General features: G+C 39.7%; 2 protein-coding genes across 6 annotated transcripts in view; one reads left to right on the forward strand and one right to left on the reverse strand.

Annotated features, from left to right (window-relative positions):
* LOC133506399 (sarcalumenin-like) overlaps window positions 1–19,003 on the reverse strand; it is a 40,404-nt gene extending 21,401 nt beyond the window's left edge. The window contains exon 1 of the mRNA XM_061830503.1: window positions 18,840–19,003. Coding sequence (XP_061686487.1) covers window positions 18,840–18,897 — 58 coding nt within the window. The 5' untranslated portion in view covers window positions 18,898–19,003. The remainder of the gene's footprint in view (window positions 1–18,839) is intronic.
* On the forward strand, window positions 87–23,932 carry wdr19 (WD repeat domain 19). 5 transcript variants are annotated; one of them, XM_061830492.1, is made up of 37 exons: window positions 87–310; window positions 756–847; window positions 933–998; window positions 1,091–1,216; window positions 1,864–1,979; window positions 2,068–2,183; window positions 2,366–2,446; window positions 4,324–4,436; window positions 4,562–4,735; window positions 4,806–4,876; window positions 4,958–5,124; window positions 5,682–5,802; window positions 5,880–5,986; window positions 6,074–6,190; window positions 6,316–6,471; window positions 7,262–7,409; window positions 7,672–7,885; window positions 8,429–8,588; window positions 8,709–8,819; window positions 8,895–9,004; window positions 9,097–9,154; window positions 9,546–9,692; window positions 10,615–10,697; window positions 10,785–10,868; window positions 10,951–11,097; window positions 11,583–11,707; window positions 11,833–11,942; window positions 14,148–14,216; window positions 14,299–14,376; window positions 14,703–14,799; window positions 14,909–15,033; window positions 16,984–17,065; window positions 17,422–17,572; window positions 19,002–19,125; window positions 19,224–19,300; window positions 19,489–19,605; window positions 23,794–23,932. In XM_061830492.1, exons 1-36 carry the CDS (start codon window positions 305–307, stop codon window positions 19,601–19,603), a joined length of 4,044 nt encoding a protein of 1,347 aa, XP_061686476.1. In that variant the 5' UTR covers window positions 87–304; the 3' UTR covers window positions 19,604–19,605; window positions 23,794–23,932. The 5 variants fall into 5 exon arrangements, with proteins under 5 accessions (XP_061686476.1, XP_061686478.1, XP_061686480.1 ...); XM_061830494.1 differs by having other exon boundaries at window positions 1,900–1,979; XM_061830496.1 differs by having other exon boundaries at window positions 775–847.
* The last annotated feature ends 61 nt before the right edge of the window (window positions 23,933–23,993 follow it).

The raw sequence follows: 23,993 nt of genomic DNA on the forward strand, positions 1-23,993 counted from the left end.
ACGGGAGAACTCCCTCATCTCACATATCCGGTTTATAAAACCGGAAGCGATTTTTGGAAGCTCCTAATTGGTTAAGGGCTGTTGCTATGACTTCTGTTCCAGACGCTACAGTGGCCGCAAATTAGCAAGCAGAAACAGAAAGCTTCCTCAAGCGTATTCGTTCATCATATGTTTGCGTTCAACCCTAATGAACTTATTTTCCCATATATACTGGGAATTATTCTAAGCAAGACGAAGCATTGTGGCATGGTATTCTTCGAACCACTGCACGCATCGAACAGATAAAGTATCAAAACTCACCAAAATGAAGGTTGGTATAAAGTAAATGACATCTAGTGTTATTTTTAGTTCGCTTTAGTTAAGTTAAAAGGTATTACTATGTCTTCACTTTGCGGTCCACTTGCTAAACGTAGTGCTAATTAACAAACGAAACTTTTAAAAAAATCATTTTGTTTATAGTTGAACTGCTATCTCTTTGTAGTTTTTTTCTCGGTAAAATAATCAAATGTACATAACATTACACATCTATCTACATAGCCCAATGCTTGTAAATATGGACTTGGTTTGTGCTCACCAATAAGTATTTATTATTCGACACTTACCGCACAATTGTGCAGTAAAAAAGATATGGTTGTTATTTCTCTGCCTGTCAAATATCTCGTGTTTGTTGAAATTGAATTTTTAATTAAATATTTATTTAATTTGACTAAATATTTTAGAAAATGGTCTTTAGAAAATGTCCTCTTTGTGTTCAGAGTGTTTTCACCCTCATAGACAATGCTTGGATGGGCTCAAAGTTGTTGTACAAGTGGCAGAAATCCCTTGGAAATTACTTAGCTGTTGCAGGGTGAGTGCAAACTACGTAAACTACTTTTAGCACACACTTTTACCTGACTAAATCTTTGCTCAATGTGCTGAATAAAACTCTACAGACAGGACAGCTCAGTGAAAATATTTGATCGTCATGGACACAAGTGGGCTGAAATTAGCCTTCCTGGGTATGTCTCAGAGAAAAGATAAACAATTCAGGCAAATGTTTTTATTTTATTTTAAAATAATCATTTTTTTTTCTTGTTCCCTGCTTCCGCAGACGCTGTGTGGGGATGGACTGGGATAAGGATGGGGATATTTTGGCAGTGATTGCAGCAAAATCCAGCTCCATATACCTTTGGGATGCCAGTGTTAATAAAACATCCAAGATTGACAGTGGAATGAGGTTGTTATTCAGTATGATGCAAACATTTTGTGCCATTTAGATGAGCTATTTTTGCAATGCTACATTGACTGTATACAATTGGATTATTATCCAGTAAAGCACAGACTTCCGGCAAGGCAAATGCTGAGCAAAGTTGTGGAAAAAAATAGTGGAGTGTTGTTTATATGGTATTAGACTACTTCCTGGTAGATTGATGAACACGAGGACAGTGCCTTCATGGTGGGGAGGTAGAGTTCCATTGCTGCCATAGTCATTCCATCATCCATCTATATTCTGTTGCATTTGTTCTCCTTCAGGTCACAGGGACGCTAGCGCCTGTCCCATCTGACCTTTGATTAGAAGCAGGGTACACCCTGCACTGTTTATCAGTCAAGAGTAGGATACGCTTCATTTTATATAGTTAAAATAAATTGAACTTGATCCTCATGGTTTCAACATAAGCAATGAGTATTTGTCTTTCTGTTTACTGGGTACTATAAAAGTGACTGCAATGGAAATTTTAAATAATGCATCAAAACTAGTTTTTTTTCTACTCTATACTTTAGTACTAATTAAACTTCCATTAACAATGTTTACCATGTTGCTCAGAAAGACAGATCAATATCTCAGGTGGAATGATGGGCAAAAAAACACATTTTCCCTCACAGAGATCACATGTCTCTGGTTGTGTGGTCAAAAATTAGCCCTCTGCTGGCAGCTGGGACTGCAAAAGGAAACCTGTTAATCTACAATCAGCAGACCTCACACAAGATTCCAATATTAGGTAACATGACATATAAAGCCTGATAATTTTCAACATTTCAATTCACGTTTTTGTGGTTGTCCCTCACTCTTTTGCCTATTCATGCTAGGAAAACATACCAAGAAAATCACCTGTGGCTGCTGGAATGCTCAGAATCTTCTGGCCCTTGGCTGTGATGACAATAATCTGAGCATAAGCAATCAAGAGGGAGACACAATCCGAGAGGTAGTCAAATTCAACACACAAAAACCACATTGTCATCGTCCAGATGTACACTTGTCTTGACCTTTGGCTCTAAGTGTGTATTGAAGATTTTACATCCTGTATCTGTGAACAAGTACCAGAAAATAATAGTAACTACGTGTAAATACAATGTGGTAGGCTGACATGTTCTTAATTTGTTCTAGATAAAACTGCGTGGTGCTCCTGCAGACATTTACTTTTCCATGATGAAAACAAGCGAAAGGACATCTCAGGGAGAGAACACCGTGAGTTATAGTGTGTAATTTTTAGCGCCACTCATCATTATTATTTGCAGGATAAAAGGTAATTTGAAGTTGATGCATTTAGCGTGCACCATTTACACTGTAATGTAAAAACATCCTGAGGATTTTTGTCAAGAATTCACTTGCTTCATGGAGGTAACAACAGCAACAACCTTATTCGATCTATCTATATGATTGACTCAAGTTATGTGCAATGGAATGCCCCCCCATAAAAAGGTATTGACCCCCCCTTTCTTAAATTCTTATATTTTTGCCATTTTAAGATAATCAAAAAATGAAATAAAATAATATCAGACAAATATAACCAGAGTGAACTTAAAATTCAAATTTAAATGGCAATTTCATTTATTAAGGAAAAAAAACTAGTCTGTTACTTGGCCTCTTGTGGAAAAAGTAATTACCCCACGTTTGAAATCATAATACGTTTCGGCTAATCACAATTTTTGGTTAATTTTCACTGAAAATACCCAACCTTGATTACATCCAGACCTGTTCAATCAAGAAATCACTTAAACTGAATCTGTCCCGACAAAATCAAGTCGGACAAAATAACTAAGAATTATGCAACAAAATGGCACGAACCCCATAATTCCAGAACAGTCGCGAAATAAAGTAATTGACAGCGATCAGTCTGGAAAGCGTCCCATCGGTAAAGTGATTGTCCTCACATGCAGAAAACATGGAACAATGATGAACCTTCCCAAGATGGACTGGCCTTCAAAGATAACTCAAGAGAAAAACATTTACAGTACAGATCTGGGCCCGGGCCTTGAGTTTTACACCTGTCCAGTGACAGACGAATAAACATTGATGTTCATATTCACACCTAAGGACATTTTAGAGTCTTAAATTATGTACCAATGTTTTTGGAATGTGGGAGAGAACCGGAGTACTTGGAGAAAACCACTGAAGCGCGAGGAGAAGATGAAAACTGCATACAGGAAAGCCAGGGCCTGGATTTTAACCAGTTGTCTGCATGCAGCACAGATAATCTGATTGCTTATTATTCTCTCAGTAACCTTAGATAAGAGATAAAAATCAAATTACATCAACTATATCAGGGGTGCTCAATGGAAGCTTGGAAGCTCAGCTTGCGGCCCGCCGCCGGAGCTCGCTTGTCAGACTCCGCGTCGTTCCTGTCCGAAGAACCACCCGTGCCTGCCGGCCCGGAACTCCCGGGCACCTTTGTTTACACACTTATGTCGGGCGTAGGCCTCCGAGTAGTCAGACACTGTGTCATTCTGCCCGAAGAACCATCCGAATATTCAACATTAATTACAGCCACAGGTTCAAATCTGTATGGAAGTATTCCTCCATCTTCCCGATCAACTGATACTGCTATTTCTTCATCAGATGAGGATAAATACGAGAAATCGGTGTTGGGCATAAATGGTGTCCCATGTAATCGAGCCTTTGTTGCGGCACGGTACACGTCACATCTGCGCACGTAGGTCATTTGACTCGGGAAAATGGCAAGGCCCCTGAAAATTCGGAATTGTCGATACAAATCTTCTCAAAACAGTATTAAATGAGAGATGATTTAACATCACATTGTCAAAATAGGGTACATATAACATGACCTATTGGATACACTGTTCATGCAAAGCACTGGATTTCCCCTTTAATGAGGGTAACCTGAATGGACAACTCACACCAACTTACAGCCACAACAATAAACAGTTTGACTGTTAAGTATGACGGATTTGAATAAAATGTGATTCCTGTTGTCTTTGTTTCTGCAGACTTTCCGAGACCATTTACATTGAATTTTATTAGGGCTAGCGGGTGTACATACTGAAGTGTCCAGTAAGTGTGTTATAGAATGCATTACATGTACTTACTGGCATTTTGCTCTCTAGGTGAGTGTTTGCGTGGAAAAGAAAATGTTGGTTCTTTTCACTGTCAACAACACCGACGACTGGTATGAGCTGGCATTTGACGCGAGTTATGGGCGCATCGTCTCTTATCGTTGGTAAAGGACAGATGAACACCCACAGAACATTGCATAGTGTCTTTTGAGTCTTGCAGTATATTTCCATTTTATCTTTACAAAATGCACGAGGAAGATTATTAAAGATCTTCTTACACTTTGATCAGGTTTGGTGATGGATATATACTCATTGGCTTCTCTCATGGATACTTCGTGGTCATTTCCACTCATGTCAGAGAGATTGGGCATGAGCTTTGCCAGGCTCGAAATCATAAAGACAGTCTCAACAGCGTAGCCATCTCATCGGCATTAAACAAGGCTGCTTCCTGTGGGGACAACAGGTATGTACAGTCGCAGCTAAAGCTTATCTGATGTGGGACGAAAACAACTACATGCCTGTTTACACTGCAGCATAAAGATCCACGATCTGTCTGACCTCAAATACATTAGCAATGTGATTCAGCTGGAAGATGAGACTAAAGGTAAAGAGAAGTTTCTTGGTTTACAGTAGTTTGAAGTGTAACAAATGTACCAAACCTCAATGTTTATTGTGTCTAACACAGGTCTGGACCAGCTGAGTTGGACAGATGATGGCCAATTGCTGGCAGTATCCACACAGAAAGGCACTCTTCATGTCTTCCTCACAAAGCTTCCTATTCTGGGGGATAGCTATGGAACAAGACTGGCTTACCTGACATCTTTGTTGGAGGTCACTGTGTCAAACTATGGGGTAAGGACTTGCATTATAGAAAACTGAAACTGATTAAACAAAGGCTGCAGGAAAAATTGATTCCATCTGGGATTTTAAGCATATTGGTTCATTCAGTGTTTTTCCACACCCAATATTTCATTGCCTGTGAAACCTATTTCATGTCATACCTCACTTCAGATGACTAAATATGAGCTCACTCATTTTACAAACATTAGATGTACAGTATATTAAATAACATTAAAATTGTCATTTTGTAAGCTATATTTTTGCTAAAATAAAAAAAGTGCATCTCAGGTTGTTTTTTCCATCTGTGTGGACTTTATCACATTTGGGAAATAAGTGAAGTCCATCCATCCTTTTTCTATGAGATTAAAAGTTATTAGGGTTGTACTTGAGTGAGAAAGTATCCCAGCTGACTTTGGGCAAAAGGTGGACTACTCCATGGACTGGTCGCCACTCAAATGCAGAGTATTTGTGAACTGTGAGCTGTAAAAGTGACAGTGGCATAAATTAAAGAATTGAAAGACTGCTTACTAGACTTACTGTACGCCTTAGTAACTCAGTTGTTTTTTCAGACAACTCCAGTGGCCATACAAGTGGAAGTAGAACCAACCTTCATCGCTGTGGGACCCTACCATGTAGCTGTTGGAATGAACAACAAAGCCTGGTTCTACGCACCGCTTGAACAAGAATCTGGTGTGTGTCATGTTTAACAATCATTCATTAAGGCAATGACTTCACACAATTTGTTTTACTGGACTATTTATGTTTAGCTTTCGCCAAACTGAAGGAGATTGAGTACTTTGGGACGGTTGCCAACATGTGCCTTAATGCAAAATATGCTGCAGCATTGTTTGATGGTAAAGTACAACTGCACATGGTAAGTCACATCTGTGTAATGTACCTATTAGCATATTAGTAAGGTACAAACAAGGTATCCATGCAAGTTACCTCGTTTGTATTCTAGATTGATGGCAGTGAGCAGGAGGAGAGGAAGCAGATGAAGTTGTTTCCAGACGATGACAGAAAAGGTCGTATCTTTTGCCATGCACTCACTGCTGACTTCCTCTACTATGGCACTGATGTAAGCACATACGCTTGCTCATTCATTCATGTTTTAATTATATGTATTTATAAAAGCAAGCAAGCAGAATTTCTTTATCAATCTTCCTTCATTGGATTCCTGTCTTCCTTCTGTTGCTCTTCCAGTTAGGTAACGTGGTGTGTGTCCTTGTAGAGGATTGGGAGACTGTGAGCACATTTAGTCACACCGTGGCAGTGAGTAAAGTTTTCCCTGATGTAAATGGTACACGGTTGGTCTTCATTGATGACAAGAAGAGTGGCTTCCTGCTCACCCTTTCAAATGTGAGTACATACAATGTGCACAATTCTTGACACACTTAGACAGAACCCGTTTATAAAAACTGCCAGTTGAAGACGTGTACCGTTATTCATAGATACAGTGACTACATTTCCGCTAAGAGGTTGAGTTCACTTCGCCAGTATAGAATTTTGAACATTTAATCCTGATTTTTAGTGTAACATCATTGTAACAGTTAAAAAAAATCAACCAATGTATTGAATAAGAAACAGTACGGTGAATGGTGCCCCTTTACGCAAAAGACCCCCAAGCAAGTATGCTTTTTTACATTGTTGCTAGCCCCGTAACCTTGCTTTTTTACTACCGTAATGTTTCACCTTGATGAAAATATTGACATGAGGCACAAATGGATGCACGTGATTTAGAAAACAAACAAAAAAAACAAAACATTTCTTTCAGACTCTGATAGTCAAAAGAATATTTTCTGTTCAGTTGCTGCAAGGTCAAGGTCACAGGTCCCACGGACCTGTATTGATTAACTGCCTAGTGGTCGGGCACCCCTACTTCAAAATCTCCTTAGATGTGAATATGACTGTGAATCATTATATCTTTGTCTGTATGTGGCTTGTGTTTGACTGGCAACCAATCCAAGGTGTACATAGCCTCTTGCCAAAAGTCAGCTGAGTTAGCTTTCAGTGAACGCAATGGGTATAGAAAACAAATGGCTCACTAAGTATAATTTATCTGTTTGTCCTCCTCAAGAATATTCAGAACTCACAAAGTTTTTCAGGATGAGCTCAGTGTTCAAATTGTTGAGTTCATGTGTCATTCCAGGCTGCAGACTTGTGCCTTGAGCTTCCAAACTTCTCCCCCACCATCACTGGAGTGCTGTGGGACAACTGGCATGCTGACAGAGGAGTGTTTGTAGCTTATGACGATGACAAAGTCTACACCTACGCCGTGCATAAAACCACCATATATGGTAGGGAATCGCCACACCCAGATTTCAAAGTTGTCCTTTTTAATGTTGTTTTATTGTAAATGTTGGCATAGATAGTGTAGTGGTTTCCTTGTTTGATTTCCAGTCAGGGGCATTCACAGTCACCCTGTAATTGACTGGGGACCAATCAACTGGAGACTGTTCACCCAAAGCAAATGAGATACTCTAAAAAGAAAAGCAAGTTGAACTGTTATTTTAATTTACATTTTAATATATATCTTCTTATCTCCTCCTGGCTACTTAGGCCCGCGAGTGGTGTTAGTGGGGAATACTCCACTTCTCTCCTCCCAGAAGCCTACGCTGCTCTACAACGGGGTGCTGACATGCCAGACGGCGAGCGGCAAGATCAGTGAAGTGGCTCTGAGCACACACTCCTTCCTTGAACACTCAACAAACACATGGTCTGGGTCACAGCCAGAACTTGGCAAGCAGCTCACACAGGCCCTCCAGCTTAAGAGGTTAGCCCCACTGCTGTTAATTGGAAAGTCTCGATTTCTTGGTGCTGCCAGCTAGCTTTTTTCTAATGTGGAAAATGTTAACTGTTTGGAATCATAAAATCCTGTCACAACTATTCACCAATCCACTAGTCGAAAGTTTCCCTTCTTCTTTTTCTAACTTTTGTCTTTTCCACATTTTCAAGGTTCTCGGGTTCCTGTTAATTTGTATTTATTTTGGTATTGTAAGTGGTCCAAATATCTTATTTTGGTTTCTTGTTATTGTGATGTAACTTAATCCATGCAACACCAAACAACTGCATTTTGCTGCCTTTATATTATATAGTGTGACTCTGGTCCCCAGATTTTCAGGAGGGTTTAAGTCTTAATTATGTAAAACCACCCTTCTTTAAAGATTTAAGCGATTTAAAGAACTTTTATGACGTCATCTGTAGTGTCTATTTTTTTTTTATCAACTATTTTTAGCCTCTTCTTTTAAGAGCAGTGGGTGGTGTTGCAATTATTAATGGTAAAGAATTTTGAATGTGTGTGCTTGTCACTGCTAAGGTTTTATGAAGCCTGGGATCTGTGCTTGACTGAGGGCAGTGATGCCAACAAGGCAGAGATTGGCAAGGCCTGTCTGGTCCATATGGAGGTCGAGCTAGCCATCTACTTTTACCGCATGAGTGGCAATGTGGGCATGGTGATGTCACTACAGGCCATCCAGGTACAACTCTGAGTGGTGGAGGTTTTGGCATTGCTTGGCAAATAGAGCATGACAAATGGAGCATCAAATGCATGAATGCATAAATAAATAAATATATGTATCTATATTTTTTATTCATAGGGCATCGAGGATAATAACTTACTGGCAGGCCATTTGGCCATGTTCCTGGAGGACTTCTGTCTCGCTCAGGACCTTTATCTGGCCTCAAGTTGCCCCATAGCTGCCCTGGAGGTCAGATCCAGTTTGTGGTCTTAAGAATTCTGAACTAACCAGTTGTTGTAAGATAAATTGTATTTGTTTTTTTAGATGAGGAGAGACCTGCTACACTGGGACAGCGCTCTGAAATTAGCTAAGGGTTTAGCAGAAGACCAGATTCCATTTCTCTCCAAAGAATATGCTGTTCATCTGGAGTTTATGTACATATACACATCGAGACAAATCCTAATACTATCATCTGAAATGTTCGATCCGATCCACAAACTGTTTTTCTCTCAATTACTCTCTGTAGTGGAGACTACATGAATGCTCTGGCGCACTATGAGAAAGGCTTGACTCATAATAATAAAGTAAGTGGAATAGATCTGATTTCCATGATAACTAAACTAGAAGATACGGACATACATACAGTGTACATACATACATACATGCATTATCATAATGTATTTTAATATAATTTAGCATTATTGGTTTAGATTTGCTGTTCTATGTCATAAGGAAGTGTGGGGTGAGTTATATTCCAAGTTCCTCAAACATTTGACACCCCCCTCCAACCCCCTGTCCACTGAAAATAATTGTCTCTGTAAGGGCACCGCACATGGCTTTCCTTTTCTTTTATTACAGTCAAGAGTATAATTTGATGAAACAGAAAGTTTGTCTGGTATAAAGGTTTAATGAACATAGTGTATATTTTGGTCTTTACTCTTTTGTTTTCTCACTACCATGTCGTTCGGATTGCAGTTCCAGGAACATGATGAGGTGTGCCTGGCAGGTGTAGCCAGGATGTCCATTCGGATGGGTGACATAAGGAGAGGAGTGGCGCAAACTATTCAGCACCCAAGTAGAGTCCTTAAGAAAGAATGTGCAGCCATACTGGAAAGTATGAAGGTAAGAGTTGTCTTATTATTATTATTATTTTGTCCTGTTCGGCTGTTAGGTCAAGTCGAATGGAGAATCTGTATTTCTTTTATGCTGAAACTGTTTTATTTATGCCATAGTGGAGTTTTTAAGATGCCAATATTGTGATTAATAATTATTGAATATTTCAGTTGGACAGATCAAGTGGGTGTTGTGAGTTCGAGGGGGGAAAAAAAAGGAAACAGTGAACAGAACCCCCCCCAAGTGCTAGCACTAACGGCATTCTGTTGACTCACGCACTAAAGTTTCTGTGTGTGTTAAGTGATGTAATTACAGTAAAGTAATTTAGATACATTAGCTTATCGCTCATTACAGCGTTCCTATCATGTCGTAATGTTGCTTTAACCTGATTAATTAGAATACAAGACCTGACAAGAATATTTTTGAAATTACTCAATATACAAGTCAAATCATTTGACAAGATAAAGCCCAGTGTTCGTAAAAAAAACGGGATACGGTGGTGTCAGAATGCATATTGTGTTGTGTTGTGTTGTTACTGTCTGACCAAGATAGAGCAAGATTTCTTGACATAGCACAATCGTAAAAGACCACATTTGCCTTGTTGTCTGATCCAGGCTTGAGGGGATATCCAGGAAGTTCACATAGTTAGTTATTTATAGCAATGAGTGAATGGCTCCAGACGAAGCAAGTAAGTCTCAGCACTGTGTGTCTGCAGAAAGATGCAAGTGAAATGACACTGTCTGGCATGCGAAATAACCATAAGAACTTTTCTGTAATTGCTGCGCATGTCCCGCTGGGACTGAGGACCCTAACCTACCAACCTGAGAACCGGGTTTGGGCCCAGGGGGGTTTTAATGACCATTGTTTATGTAAACACCTGTATTGATTTTGTGTTTGTATGAGATTGTTGTAGTTGTTTTTTGTTTCACAGCAATTTTCTGAAGCTGCTCAGCTCTATGAAAAAGGACAGTGTTACGACAAAGCAGCATCTGTTTATATCCGCTGTAAAAATTGGTGAGACAAGGCCCGAAAACACCAGCACTCACTTCAGCGCTACTCAAGGTAGTCTCAAGTTCTCAACAATGAAAACTGCTCTTTCAGGGCTAAGGTGGGAGAGTTGCTGCCCAATGTCACCTCTTCCAAGATCCACCTGCAGTATGCTAAAGCCAAGGAGGCAGATGGGAAGTAGGTTCTTCGTGATGTCTCCACTGTGATCAGGACTTGTTTAAAGAAAGCAAGCCAACGTAATGAATTCTGTGTTCATTAGTTATAAAGAGGCAGCACAAGCCTATGGGAGCGCTAAAGACTGGGACAGCGTGACTCGTGTGCTGCTGGATCACTTAAAAAATCCAGAAGGTGCTGTTCGTATTGTCAGAGAGACACAAAGCATTGAAGGAGCAAAGATGGTGGCCAGGTGAGACATAAGAGTGTTGGGTTTATGTTTTTGAGGCGAACCTGCGTACTGTGTGTCGTCTAGTCAGAATCAATACAAGAGCTTTATCCAAATGTCTGCCTTTGCAAAACAAACTAGAAAGATAACTTAATTTTTGGGCGTTTAATTGGTGTAGATCTCTACACAACTATACTGACAAATGTTTGTTGGATTATTAGCTACAATATTGATTTTCTTACATATTAGAAACTGTTTCAGACCCTCCAAGATAATGCACTACAAAACCGCTTGTTAAATTATTCAAGCTGACTGTACTTGTATCAAAGCTCTTTATATTATGCATCGTGCAAAGGTACAGTATTAGGCTGCTAGAGACAAAAACTACCACACACAACCAAATAGTATGTTTTTTCAAAAAATTCTTGCAAGATAGGCTTTTCTTTTTTTCTTTCACTTTGCAGTTTTGTATCATTGCAACAGCCATAATGGTGGGGTTGTGTGTGCAGGTTCTTCTTGTCATTAAATGACTATGGCTCGGCCATCCACTTCCTGGTGCTGTCTCAATGCAATGATGAAGCCTTCCAGCTTGCTCAGCAGCACAAACAGATGGAAGTCTACGCGGACATCATCGGTTTGTAAAAATCAACTCTTAGAAATGCAAAAGCTGAGAACAGATTAATTGTTATGCACCAGTTATTTTCTTAACTAATGCAACATGAAACAATAACACCACTGTTGCTGTTTGTGTTAACCAAGGCTCTGATGCAACGCTGGAGGACTATCAGAGCATTGCTCTGTACTTTGAGGCAGAGAAGAACCATCTGCAGGCAGGCAAATTCTTTCAAAAGTGCGGACAATACAGCAGAGTAAGAGCTTGTCACTACGTTTTCACTTACACAGTCCGGAAAGCCTAGAATTATCACTATGGTCATTCATACAGTTAGGCATGACAATGAAAAAATGAGAAAAAGATCAGAAAATATGATTGAGTGATTCTCAATACTCCTTGAGGCCAGGAACGTGTTTTCGAGAGGAAGAAAATATCTATACACTGAAATAGTAATTACCTTGGTGGCACGGTGGTGCAGCTATAGAGCAGTTCTGAGGACTGGGGTGCAAATCCCAGCCTCCCCCTATATGGAATTTGTTTGTTCTCCCCGTTCCTGGGTTGCTTTTATGTGGAAAAAGATGATGCGCTGTGGTGACCCCTAATGGCAAGCCGAAAGGAGGAGAAGAAGAAGAAATAGTAATTATCTTGTCTCAATTTCATCACAAATGCACTGACTCGGTGTGAAATCTGGGCCTGCGAAACTGAAGACTACGCTGATATATGAGCAGAAGTCCTAACTTAATCCTTTGTATAAATGGCAACAGATGGATACCTGGTTTATTTCTACCTCCTGCCATCTAGTGGAAGAGCATTTAATTGTTCTGAGTGCCACTGGCAGTTAGATGGACAAACACACATCCGATAAAAAAGATATCAAAATATCAAGGGAAAACCCTTTTTTTTTGCAATAATTTGTTTCAAAAACTGAAAATTTGTTTCAATTTACATGATTTGGCAGAAAAACAAACAAAAAAAGAAATCCAGCATTTCACAAAATTAAAATATAATTACTGAATGTGTCCCAATCCTGTCAGGAAATTAATGGACAACACCTCCAGAGTTTTTTTTTTTCTAGGGTTTGCGTTAGGGTTAGCCTTTATTGAGACCATTCAATCTGTCTTAGTAGGCTTCAGAATCATGGGGAAGACTGCTGAGACGACAGTTGTGCTGAAAACCATCAGCGACAACCTCCGTAAGGGACAGAAAAATCTCAGAAAGAAATAAATTGCAAAGAAAGCTAGGTGCTTTCCAGGTACATTAACATGTGTCAAGAGGAAGGGGGAAAATGTGGCTGGAAAAAGTGCACAAGTCACAGGGACGATCACAGTCTTGAGAAGATTGTTGTGCAATGGCAATTCACAAGTCTGGGGGAGGTTAATAAGGAGTGGACTGAGGCTGGTGTCAGTGAATTCGTAACCACCACGTAAAGATGCCTGCATGACATGGGCTACAGCTGTAGAATTCCATGTGTCAAGCCGCTCCTAATTCAAAAACAACATCATAAGCGTTTGTGCTGGGCTCAGGAGAAAAAGTACTGGTCTGTTGCCGAATGTTCCCAAGTCCTCTATTCGGATGAAAGTAGAATTTGCACTTCATTTGGAAATCAAGGTCCCAGAGTCTGGAGGAAATCTGGAAAAGCACAAAAAGTCCAGTGTGAGGTTTCCAGTAATGCTTTAGGGGCCCATGTCATTTGCTGATGTGGGTCCACTCATTGTCCTTTATCAAATCCACAGTCAAAAGAGCTGTTTACCAGGAAATTTTAGAGCACTTCATGCTTCCTTTCTGTTGATGAGCTTTTTTGGATACAATGATTTTATTTTTCAGCAAGATTTGGGATCTCCCTACAAAACTAAAAGTACCAATATCTGGTTTCATACCCATGGAATAACAGTACTTCATAGGGTTCAAAACTCACCTGACTTGAACCCCATTTAAATTTATAGGGTACTGCCAAGAGGAAGATGAGGGAACAGAAACCTTGCACTGCAGATGATCTGAAGGCCAACTATCAAAGCAACTTGGGATACAATAAAACTTGAACTGTACCAAAGGATGATCACTTGCATGCCATGCTGCCTTGATAATTTCATTAATACAGAAGGAGGCCCAACTCAGTAATAAGCTCATATTACTTTAATCCACTTTTCAGAAGGCCAACATTTCTGTGTTTAAGGTCAAATTACTCATACATTGTGAAATACAGGATTTTTTCAATTCAAATTCAAAGAAATAAAAGCTTGAAATATTTCACTTTGTATGTGGTGAACTAATATAACGGGTTTCAGATTTTGAAACATTATTGACATAAACGGACTCCCCTCAATATTCAATATTTTTTGGCACATACCTGTCCCTAATTAGTCATAAATAAATAATGATATTCCAACCAATAAAATGAATTTGTATAATTTCACTCGATAATCAGTGGGTTTGAGCATTTCTCTCTTATTGTGTCCCTCAGGCATTGAAGCATTTCCTGAAGTGTCCTAACACGGAGGACAGCCTGGCATTGGACATGGCCATTGAGACCGTGAGAGAATATTGTGTTCAGTGCGAAATCACTTATCAACATACCTAATTAATGTACTCCATGTGTATGTATTAACTAACAGGTGGGCCAAGCCAAGGACAGCTCCCTGACTAATTTACTAATAGAATACCTCATGGGGGAGAGTGATGGCATCCCAAAGGTAATGATTAAACAGTGTTCTATTATTTCCTTTTCTCATTTTACTATGACAGTTCCATCTTAAACTCTTTATTTAGTCTATTTGTACAGGTACAACACAAATGCTGCTTCATCAATGCTTTTACAAATATAATAATGCTGAAGTTTTAATTACTGCACTCTTGCAGCAGTTAGCGTCATTACAAAAACAACTGGTATAGTTATCAGCTGGTTCAACGGAAATAACTACTATAAGATTGTCTCTACTTCAGCAATGTGTGACTGTGGGATTCAAATGAAAGCTGAAAGCACATTTTGAATTTTGGGGTTTTGATTTCTAATACACAGGATGCCAAGTACCTTTTCCGTCTCTACATGGCATTGCAACAGTACAGGGAGGCTGCTCGTACTGCTATCATCATCGCCAGGGAAGAGCAGAATGCAGGTATGAGCCCTTCCAAATGCTGTTTACCTACCATTACATCACAATACATGTGACACAATAACTATGATCTAACTGATTTGATGCTGTGTTTGTGGTGCGCCTCTACCAGGTAACTACCGTAGCTCCCACAACGTGCTGTTCAGCATGTACACACAACTGCAAGCCCACAAGATAAAAATTCCTGCAGAAATGGCTACTAACCTGATGATACTGCATTCATACTTGCTCGGAAAAGTGAGTACTGATGAGACAAATATCTTTGGTATGCATGCATATGTAAACGAGACAGACCCCCCCCCCAAAAAAAAAAAAAAAAAAAAAATAATATATATATATATATAGACAGTGAAGAAAATAAGTATTTGAACACCCTACTATATTGCAAGTTCTCCCACTTAGCTTAGAGGGGTCTGAAATTTTCATCGTAGGTGCATGTCCACTGTGAGAGAGGTAATCCAAAAAGAAAAATCCATAAATAACAATGTATGACTTTTTTAACGATTTATTTGTGCCATACAACTGCAAATTAGTATTTGAACACCCGAGAAAACCAATATTAATATTTGGTACAGTAGCCTTTGTTTGCAATTACAGAGGTCAAACGTTTCCTGTAGTTGTTCACCAGGTTTGCACACACTGCAGGAGGGATTTTGGCCCACTCCTCCACACAGATCTTCTCTCGATTAGACAGGTTTCTGGGCTGTCGCTGAGAAACACTGAGTTTCATCTCCCTCCAAAGATTTTCTCTTGGGTTTCCTTGGCTGTGTGCTTCGGGTCATTGTCATGTTGAAAGACCCAGCCACGACCCATCTTCAATGCTCTGACTGAGGGAAAGAGGTTGTTCCCCAAAATCTCACAAAAAATGGGCACAGTCATCCTCTCCTTAATACAGTGCAGTCATCCTGTCCCATGTGCAGAAAAAAACGCTCAAAGCATGATTCTACCACCCTCATGCTTCACAGTAGGGATGGTATTATTGGGATGGAACTCATCATTCGTCGTTCTAACACGGTTAGTGGAATTATGACCAAAAAGTTCAATTTTCGTCTCATCTGACCACAAAACTTTCTCCCATGACTCCTCTGTATCATCCAAATGGTCATTGGCAAACTTAAGATGAGCCTTGACATGTGCTGGTTTAAGCAGGAGACCCTTCCGTGCCATGCATGATTTCAAACCATGACGTCTTACTGCATTACCAACCTTGGAAGTGGTGGTCCCAGCTCTTTTCAGATCATTGACCAAGCCCTGTCGTGTAGTCCTGCGCTGATTCCTCACTTTTTTTTCACAATTTTGACAATTTCTCTGTAGCCATTTCCAGCTGTGTGGAGTTGTGCAATTTTGTCTCGGGTGTCTTTGGACAGCTCTTTGGTCTTGGCCATGTTACAAATTTGAGTGATTAGTGACTGTAAGGGGTGGACAGGTGTCTTTATGCAGCTAACGACCTCACACAGGTGCATCTGATTCAGGATAATACATGGAGTGGAGGTGGACTTTTAAAGGCGGACTCAAAAGTCTTTGACGGTCAGAATTCTAGCTGGTAGACAGGTGTTCAAATACTTATTTGCAGTTGTATGACACAAATAAATCTTGGAAAAAATCCTACATTGTGATTTCTGGATGTTTCTTTTTAGATTATCTCTCTCACAGTGGACATGCACCTACAATGAAATGTTCAGACCCCTCCATGATTTCTAATTGGGAGAACTTGCAATATAGCAGGGTGTTCAAATACTTATTTTCTTCACTGTATTTTGAAGAAATAATGTATCTTTGTTCATCAATTTTTGCCAGTGAGGCATAGTGACAGAAAAAATAAATGCTCTTCTATTAGATGGCAGTAAGTACATACAGTTATGAATGTATCCACGTTTTGTGAAATTTTTGTACGTTGGTATGCCGTAAGGTATTTTTCACAATAAAATATATACTTTGGTTTCATAAAGTTTGGAAATCTCTGGAAAAATGACAACGCAATAGAATACTTCCCATTCACCAAATACATGTTAAACACCTAACACCTGCATTGGGAGTACTGTATACATAAAAGAGAACAGTTATGTCTAAACAGACACGTTATGATTTTAATGCATGATACCATCTGCTGAATTGTACTGTTAAATGGATACACTTAAGCCAAGCTAAGTTGAGTACTTTACTGTTTCTAAAATGTGATTCCAACAGATTCATATCAAGAGAAGAGACCACCTTAAAGGGGCACGTATGCTCATTCGTGTCAGCAAAAATATCAGCAAGTTTCCTGCACGTGAGTCCTCACACAGTGTATTCATTTTCTCCATTTTAACCTGTTTACGTTGACCAGTAAGTTGGAGCCTGTTCCGGCTGACTTTGGGCTAGAGGCAGGGTAAACCCTGGACTGGATGCCAGTTTGTCACAGGGCACATTTAGACAAATATTCAGTGTCACAGACATTTTAGACAATTCAGTTAACCTAATATGCATGTTTTTCGATTCAGGTGGAAAATCGGAGTAGCCCACATTCAAACACAGAGCTCCTGACTTTAATTTTGAGCACGTTCCACAGCGGTGCCATACAGCTTACTCATCTTTCCAGCAAAAACTCTTGTAATCAGGTCTCACTCATCTGTTGTCCTGTTGCAGATGTTGTGCCCATTCTTACATCAGCGGTCATTGAATGTCACCGAGCTGGGTTGAAGAACTCCGCTTTTGGCTTTGCTGCCATGCTCATGCGCCCCGAGTACAGAAACGAGATACACCAGAACTACAGGAAGAAGATTGAGGCTATGGTTCGGTGAGGGACCAGCACGACCAACTCTCCTCACATGCGAACTAACCTTACATAGCGCATACCACATCCTGATTTGCGTTCTCAAAACAAAAGTTACTGTTTTATTTGCAACAGCTTCACAAGGTTGCCAAAATGATTATCAGAGGGGCTCAGATACAATCATCTACCAACTTCCCCAGCAGCTAGAGAAGCTACACTGTTAACTCGAGGGTGGCACATACAGCCCAGGCAGTTTTAGAATCCACCACACAAAGTATTTACTTTGATGATGAAAATGTTTGATATATTTCTTGCATTAATGTCAACTTCCCTCCCTAGAATTACCAGTTATTAATTTGTTTTTTATTCCCTAATCCATCCATCCATCCATCCATTTTCTTAGCCGCTTATCCTCATGAGGGTCGCGACAGTGCTGGAGCCTATCCCAGCTGTCAATGGGCAGGTGGCAGGGTACACCCTGAACTGGTTGCCGGCCAATCGCAGGGCACACAGAGACAAACAGCCGGACTCCCAATCACACCTAGGGGAAATTTAGAGTCTCCAATTAATGTTGCATGTTTTTGGGATGTGGGAGAAAACCCATGCAGGCATAGGGAAAACATGCAAACTCCATACAGGTAGAGGCGGGATTGAACCCAGGACCACAGAACTGTGAGGCCAACGCTTTGCAGCTGATCCACCAAGCTCGTGTTATTCCTTAATATTAAAAAGGAAAAATTAGCTGGTTTATTGTTTTACAAACCCACTTCCATTGAAGTTGGGATGTTGTGTTAAACCAGTGATTTCCAACCTTTATAGAGCCAAGCCACATATTTTATAAATTGAAAAATCCCACGGCACACCAACAAAATTAAATGTCACCAAAAATGGATTGATTACTATATGTACTTCCTGCCTTCTAATAGAAGAGGATTTTTTTTGTTCTGTCATTGTGCCTCACTGGCATAAACAGATGAATAAAGATACATTACAGTATTTCTTGGAATAAATGTTTTTTTAGCAATTACATAAAATTGGATAACTTCCCACACCACACCTGAAGACCGCTCACGGCACACCAATGTACCCCGGCACGCTGTTTGGGAATCACTGTCTTAAACAAATGTACAAAAATTTACAAGTCATATTAAACCTATATTTAATTGAATACACTACCAAGACAAGATATTTAATGTTCAAACTCAGGGGTGCTCAATGCGTCGATCGCGGGGCAATTTTGGTCGAAAGCGTGACAGCGTCCCCCCCGCCAAAAAAAACCCCACACACCTACCTTTAATCCATCTCGTCACTCGATGCAGGTGTGGCAGATAGGTCAATCGCACGCACATAACGGAGCGTTTTAGCAAACTGGCCTCCTATTCACAGTCTCTCTTTTGCTTTCTTTACGGCAGTCGATGTGGTCATCTATCATGGGATCTTTTCCTTTTGTTAGGCGTCCAGATACGACAGAGTTGGAAGAGGAAACTACCCCATGCCCTTACTGTGGCTTCCAACTTCCACAGAACGAACTGCTGTGCATCTCCTGCAAGAACAACCTGCCCTATTGCATCGCCACAGTGAGTGTGCTCAATCATTGGACTGACTGAACATTTACGTTTCCTACCCAAAAATCAAACCTCGATGTCCTTTGTCTGCTTTATCACCAAATTGATAGGGTCGTCATATGCTGAAAGAGGACTGGTCTGTGTGTCCTCATTGTGAATTTCCTGCACTCTACTCTCAGTTCATCCTGTAAGTTACACAAATGCACATGCTGTTCTTTGGAAATGACTATCATTTTTACTGGAAATAATTTGATTTAGCCAAGCTTTGTTGAGGAAAAAAAAGAACCTTAGAATGACTCCAGCCTTTAATATTTTCATTGAAGGATAGAGCTTTGAAGGAATACATTTTTAAAAGTTGACTTCTAATTATTTCAGGTTATTGGAGACTGAGACTGTATGTCCCATGTGTTCAGAGACTCTGAATGCACAGCAGGTGAAGAAGATCAAGGATTGTTCCATGTACTTGCAGAGAGATCAAGTGGATCAATGAAGGTGAACAATGGCCCTCCTCTGGTCAGCCTGCAAAAAAATTTATGGAATTCAGATGAACTTTTCCAAAATTAAAATCCTCTGTTGAAGCTTCTTCAGTTGAATGTACATACTTTATACACAAACTACTGTTATCATTCACTGTAGGGGTCTTTATTTTATGCCGTGTTAAAGCAGCGTCGTGTGTAAACATTTTAAATTCAGACATGTGCAGTGAAGAAAATAAGTACCGTATTTTCCACACTATAAGGCGCACCTAAGAGCCTTTAATTTTCCCAAAAGCCGACAGTGTGCCTAATATGTGGATCAATATTGAGCAACTACGGTAAGCAGCCATTGACTCCATTTTCCCCTGTAGAAGAAGTAGCGCGCAGTGTATGCTGGGATATATGACTGCGCGAAGCATACCATTTCATTTCAATTTTGGGTATTTGTGGAAAGACCCCAAAAGGACTACTATACTACTACTACTACTACAATACTACGTCACTGACTTTACCTTGGGGAAAATAAAAAAAACTGTTTATTCATTTTGGGAGTGAACGGAGTTGTCGGAACGCTGGTTTGTAATCTAGTAATGAAGTTTGACTGACCTGTCTGTTTTGTTGACATTCTCTTTCGTGCAGCTCCATCTAATGGATGGATAATGTAACCCCAGCCTCTACTCTAGGCTCTATTCTATGCGCCTTATATATGATAAAAGTTTGAAAATAGGCCATTCATTGAAGGTGCGCCTTATAATCCATTGCTCCTTATAGTGCAGAAAATACGGTATTTGAACACCCTGCTATATTGCAAGTTCTCCTGTTTAGAAATCATGGAAGGGTCGGAAATTTTCATCATAGGTGCATGTCCACTGTGAGAGATAATCTAAAAAGAAAAATCCAGAAATCACAATCTATGAATTTTGTAACTACTTATTTGCGTGATACAGCTGCAAATAAACATTTGAACACCTGTCTATCAGCTAGAATTCTGACCCTCAAAGACCTTTTAGTCCGCCTTTAAAAGTCCAACTCTGCTCCATGTTTTATCCTGAATCAGATGCACCTGTGTGAGGTCGTTAGCCGCATAAAGACACCTGTCCACCCCATACAGTCACTAATCACTCAAATTTGTAACATGGCCAAGGCCAAAGAGCTGTCCAAAGACACCCGAGACAAAATTGCACAACTCCACACGGCTGGAAAGGGCTACAGAGAAATTGTCAAGCAGCTTGGTGAAAAAAGGTCCTCTGTTGGTGCAATCGTTAGAAAATGGAAGAAGCTAAACATGATCGTCACTCTCAATCGGAGTGGAGCCCCATGCAAGATATCACCTCGTGCGGTCTCAATGATCCTTAGAAAGGTGAGAAATCAGCCCAAGACCACATGACAGGACTTGGTCAATGACCTGAAAAGAGCTGGGACAACCATTTCAAAGTTTTTTGGTCAGATGAGACCAAAATTGAACTTTTTGGTCATAATTCCACTAACCGTGTCAGGAGGAAGACGAATGATGAGTTCCATCCCAAGAATATAATCCCTACTGTGAAGCATGAGGGTGGTAGAATCATGCTTTGAGGGTTTTTTTTCTGCACATGGGACAGGATGACTGCACTGTATTAAGGAGAGGATGACTGTGCCCATTTTTTGTGAGATTTTGGGGAACAACCTCTTTCCCTCAGTCAGAGCATTGAAGATGGGTCGTGGCTGGGTCTTTCAACATGACAATGACCCGAAGCACACAGCCACGGAAACCCAAGAGAAAATCTTTGGAGGGAGATGAAACTCAGTGTTTCTCAGCGACAGCCCAGAAACCTGTCTAATCGAGAGAAGATCTGTGTGGAGGAGTGGGCCAAAATCCCTCCTGCAGTGTGTGCAAACCTGGTGAACAACTACAGGAAACGTTTGACCTCTGTAATTGCAAACAAAGGCTACTGTACCAAATATTAATATTGGTTTTCTCGGGTGTTCAAATACTAATTTGCAGTTGTATGGCACAAATAAATCGTTAAAAAAGTCATACAATATTTATGGATTTTTCTTTTTAGCATTGTTATTTATGGATTTTTCTTTTTAGATGATCTCTCTCACAGTGGACATGCACCTATGATGAAAATTTCAGACCCCCCCCCCCCCCATGATTTCTAAGTGGGAGAACTTGCGATATAGCAGGGTGTTCAAATACTTATTTTCTTCACTGAGTCAAACTTTGAATCCAAGCAATATTTTAAATGCAGATACTTAGATGCTATTTAATGGACACCAGACGTATGTCATCTTTATACAGTATTTTAGGTAAAGGTGCTTCACTATACAGCGCATCTTTCGTAACTTTAATTAGTTTTCAAAGTGGTTCGCCACTTCAGTCAGAATGTAGCAACTAGAAACTTAGCCTTATTCTCATTTTCCTCTGCTCCTGGATGAAGTACAATAATCAAGCACGTTGTCATAGAAAAGTACAAATTTTATTTTTTATTCTTTACAAAGGAGTTTACCCAATTTTTTTTTAAACAAAAATATAACCGCTTCTCATTGGACTGAAAAAAGAAAAATATACAACACCAAAATATGTAAAATAAAGAAAAGCAGTTCAGAAAATGGATGGATAGAAAAGCAGATCACATTGAACAAAAATGGCAACATAGCAAAGAGCGTACTTAAAAAAAAAAAAAATATATATATATATAATAATAATGGAACTTCCTCATTACGGCCTCAGGCAGTAGAGGACAGCAAGTGCTTTAAACCAAATAGCTCAAAATTCACTGAAAGCCATCAGTGCTGAAATACTATGTACTGTACAACAGACCTTATTAGTGAAAAGTGTTTCTCTGAATTCCTCCCACTGAAAGTCCAGTCTGACTTTATGCTGCAGCCTCACATTTGACAGAATTCCACCAATCCTTCCATGACACGATCGACAATCGCAATGCGTGGAACAAACTCGTCTAACCTGATGGATCACTGATGTCAGATTGTGAGCGACAGCATCCACACAAACATATGAAATAAACCCCTCTCACGTTCAATGTTTGTCAAAACAAAACAAAAAAAAAATGCCCGTGTTACACAATACACAACACTTCAGTAACATGCATTCAGTCTGCAACTAGACGCAAGGACAACTCCAAACATGGAATGTTTACAGCATCAAATTGTGTTTGGAAATATAAACACAGTTCCAGTTTAAAACGTCCAGACAAGATGAGCATCACAACATGAAGCGATTCTGAGATTTGGCCTGTGCTAAATTTGGACTATTGTGGTTTTTACATTTTGAGCATGGTGTATTTTACAATATTTGACCCCTTGTCATTTATTTTGCAGCACAACCAAAAAAACTAATTCATCCAATATGTGGAAATTATTTTTTGCCGTCTTCAGCTTAATGCCAGTCAGTGGAGCACCATGTTGGCAAACAGCACCTCATAAGAACAATGATATTCTTTTATACGAGCGCACCACAAGTGTACTATAATGTGTGACGCACACACCTATTAGTGGTGTATATAAATCTTCACCTCACGTTCAATTGGATTGAAAATGCAATTGCATAAATAGCAAACATTCAAGTGCATAGTCACTGAAAACAACAAACCAAAATCAGAAATTGGGACTGAAAGTCTTTGGTGGAAAACATGAAATCATCATGCAGACTAATGTTTTAATTTAAGCTTTCATCACATTTTCAGTTTTCATGAAAAATCGACTGTTGAAATCAGTCAAGTTGTTTAAGGGTGATTGAGAAAGGAAACCAGGTGTTACCAGAACACTGGCCAACCAACATTTACTTCTCGCCTTAAATCAGCAGGTGGCTCAAATCTTGGTTCTCAAGGAGACCTGTTCAATTTCAAAACTAATAAACATAATTTTATTTTTTTAAGTTAATCTCACAAAAAAAAAAAAAAGCAGTTACACAACCCTGACAGGGTATAGTTACAAAAACAGACTGAATTGTTCAATAGCTTATATTCAATATCTATTTTTAAGGGCTTAAGCTGATTTTGTATTTATTCAAGTCAAATCTGACAATCTTTTTGTATGAATCCTGTAATTAGGGATGTGACCAGCCTTACTGAGAAAAAACAAGACTTGGGGAAGAAAATAATTCCCTGTTCTTGATCAGAAAGTAACACGCTGCTATGATGCTGCTTATCATGTTACATTCAATTGACTATTATAGTAAAAATGTCAATTTGCACCACAGATATCATCAGCGCCTGGCAATGGAAAAACAACGGGGAGGACGGACTGATAAGCAGCAGCGTCAACATGCCCCACTCTGCAGACCAGTTTTCAGCCAGACAATTTACACGATGAAAGCAATAAAGAGAAGCACTTCACTACAGGAAGTTGGTGCTCGGAGAGATTTTTTTTTTTTTTAAAGTAGTCAAGCTTCTGGATGGA

Source organism: Syngnathoides biaculeatus, chromosome 9, assembly GCF_019802595.1.
Source record: "Syngnathoides biaculeatus isolate LvHL_M chromosome 9, ASM1980259v1, whole genome shotgun sequence".
In the NCBI taxonomy this organism is placed as follows: domain Eukaryota; kingdom Metazoa; phylum Chordata; class Actinopteri; order Syngnathiformes; family Syngnathidae; genus Syngnathoides; species Syngnathoides biaculeatus.

Bases quoted from the DNA above. Each gene is read 5' to 3' on its own strand.
- wdr19 (XM_061830492.1), top strand. The intron at 5,803-5,879 runs GTGTGTGTCATG...ATTTATGTTTAG, and splicing joins ACCGCTTGAACAAGAATCTG to CTTTCGCCAAACTGAAGGAG. The intron at 9,005-9,096 runs GTACATATACAC...TACTCTCTGTAG, and splicing joins GCTGTTCATCTGGAGTTTAT to TGGAGACTACATGAATGCTC.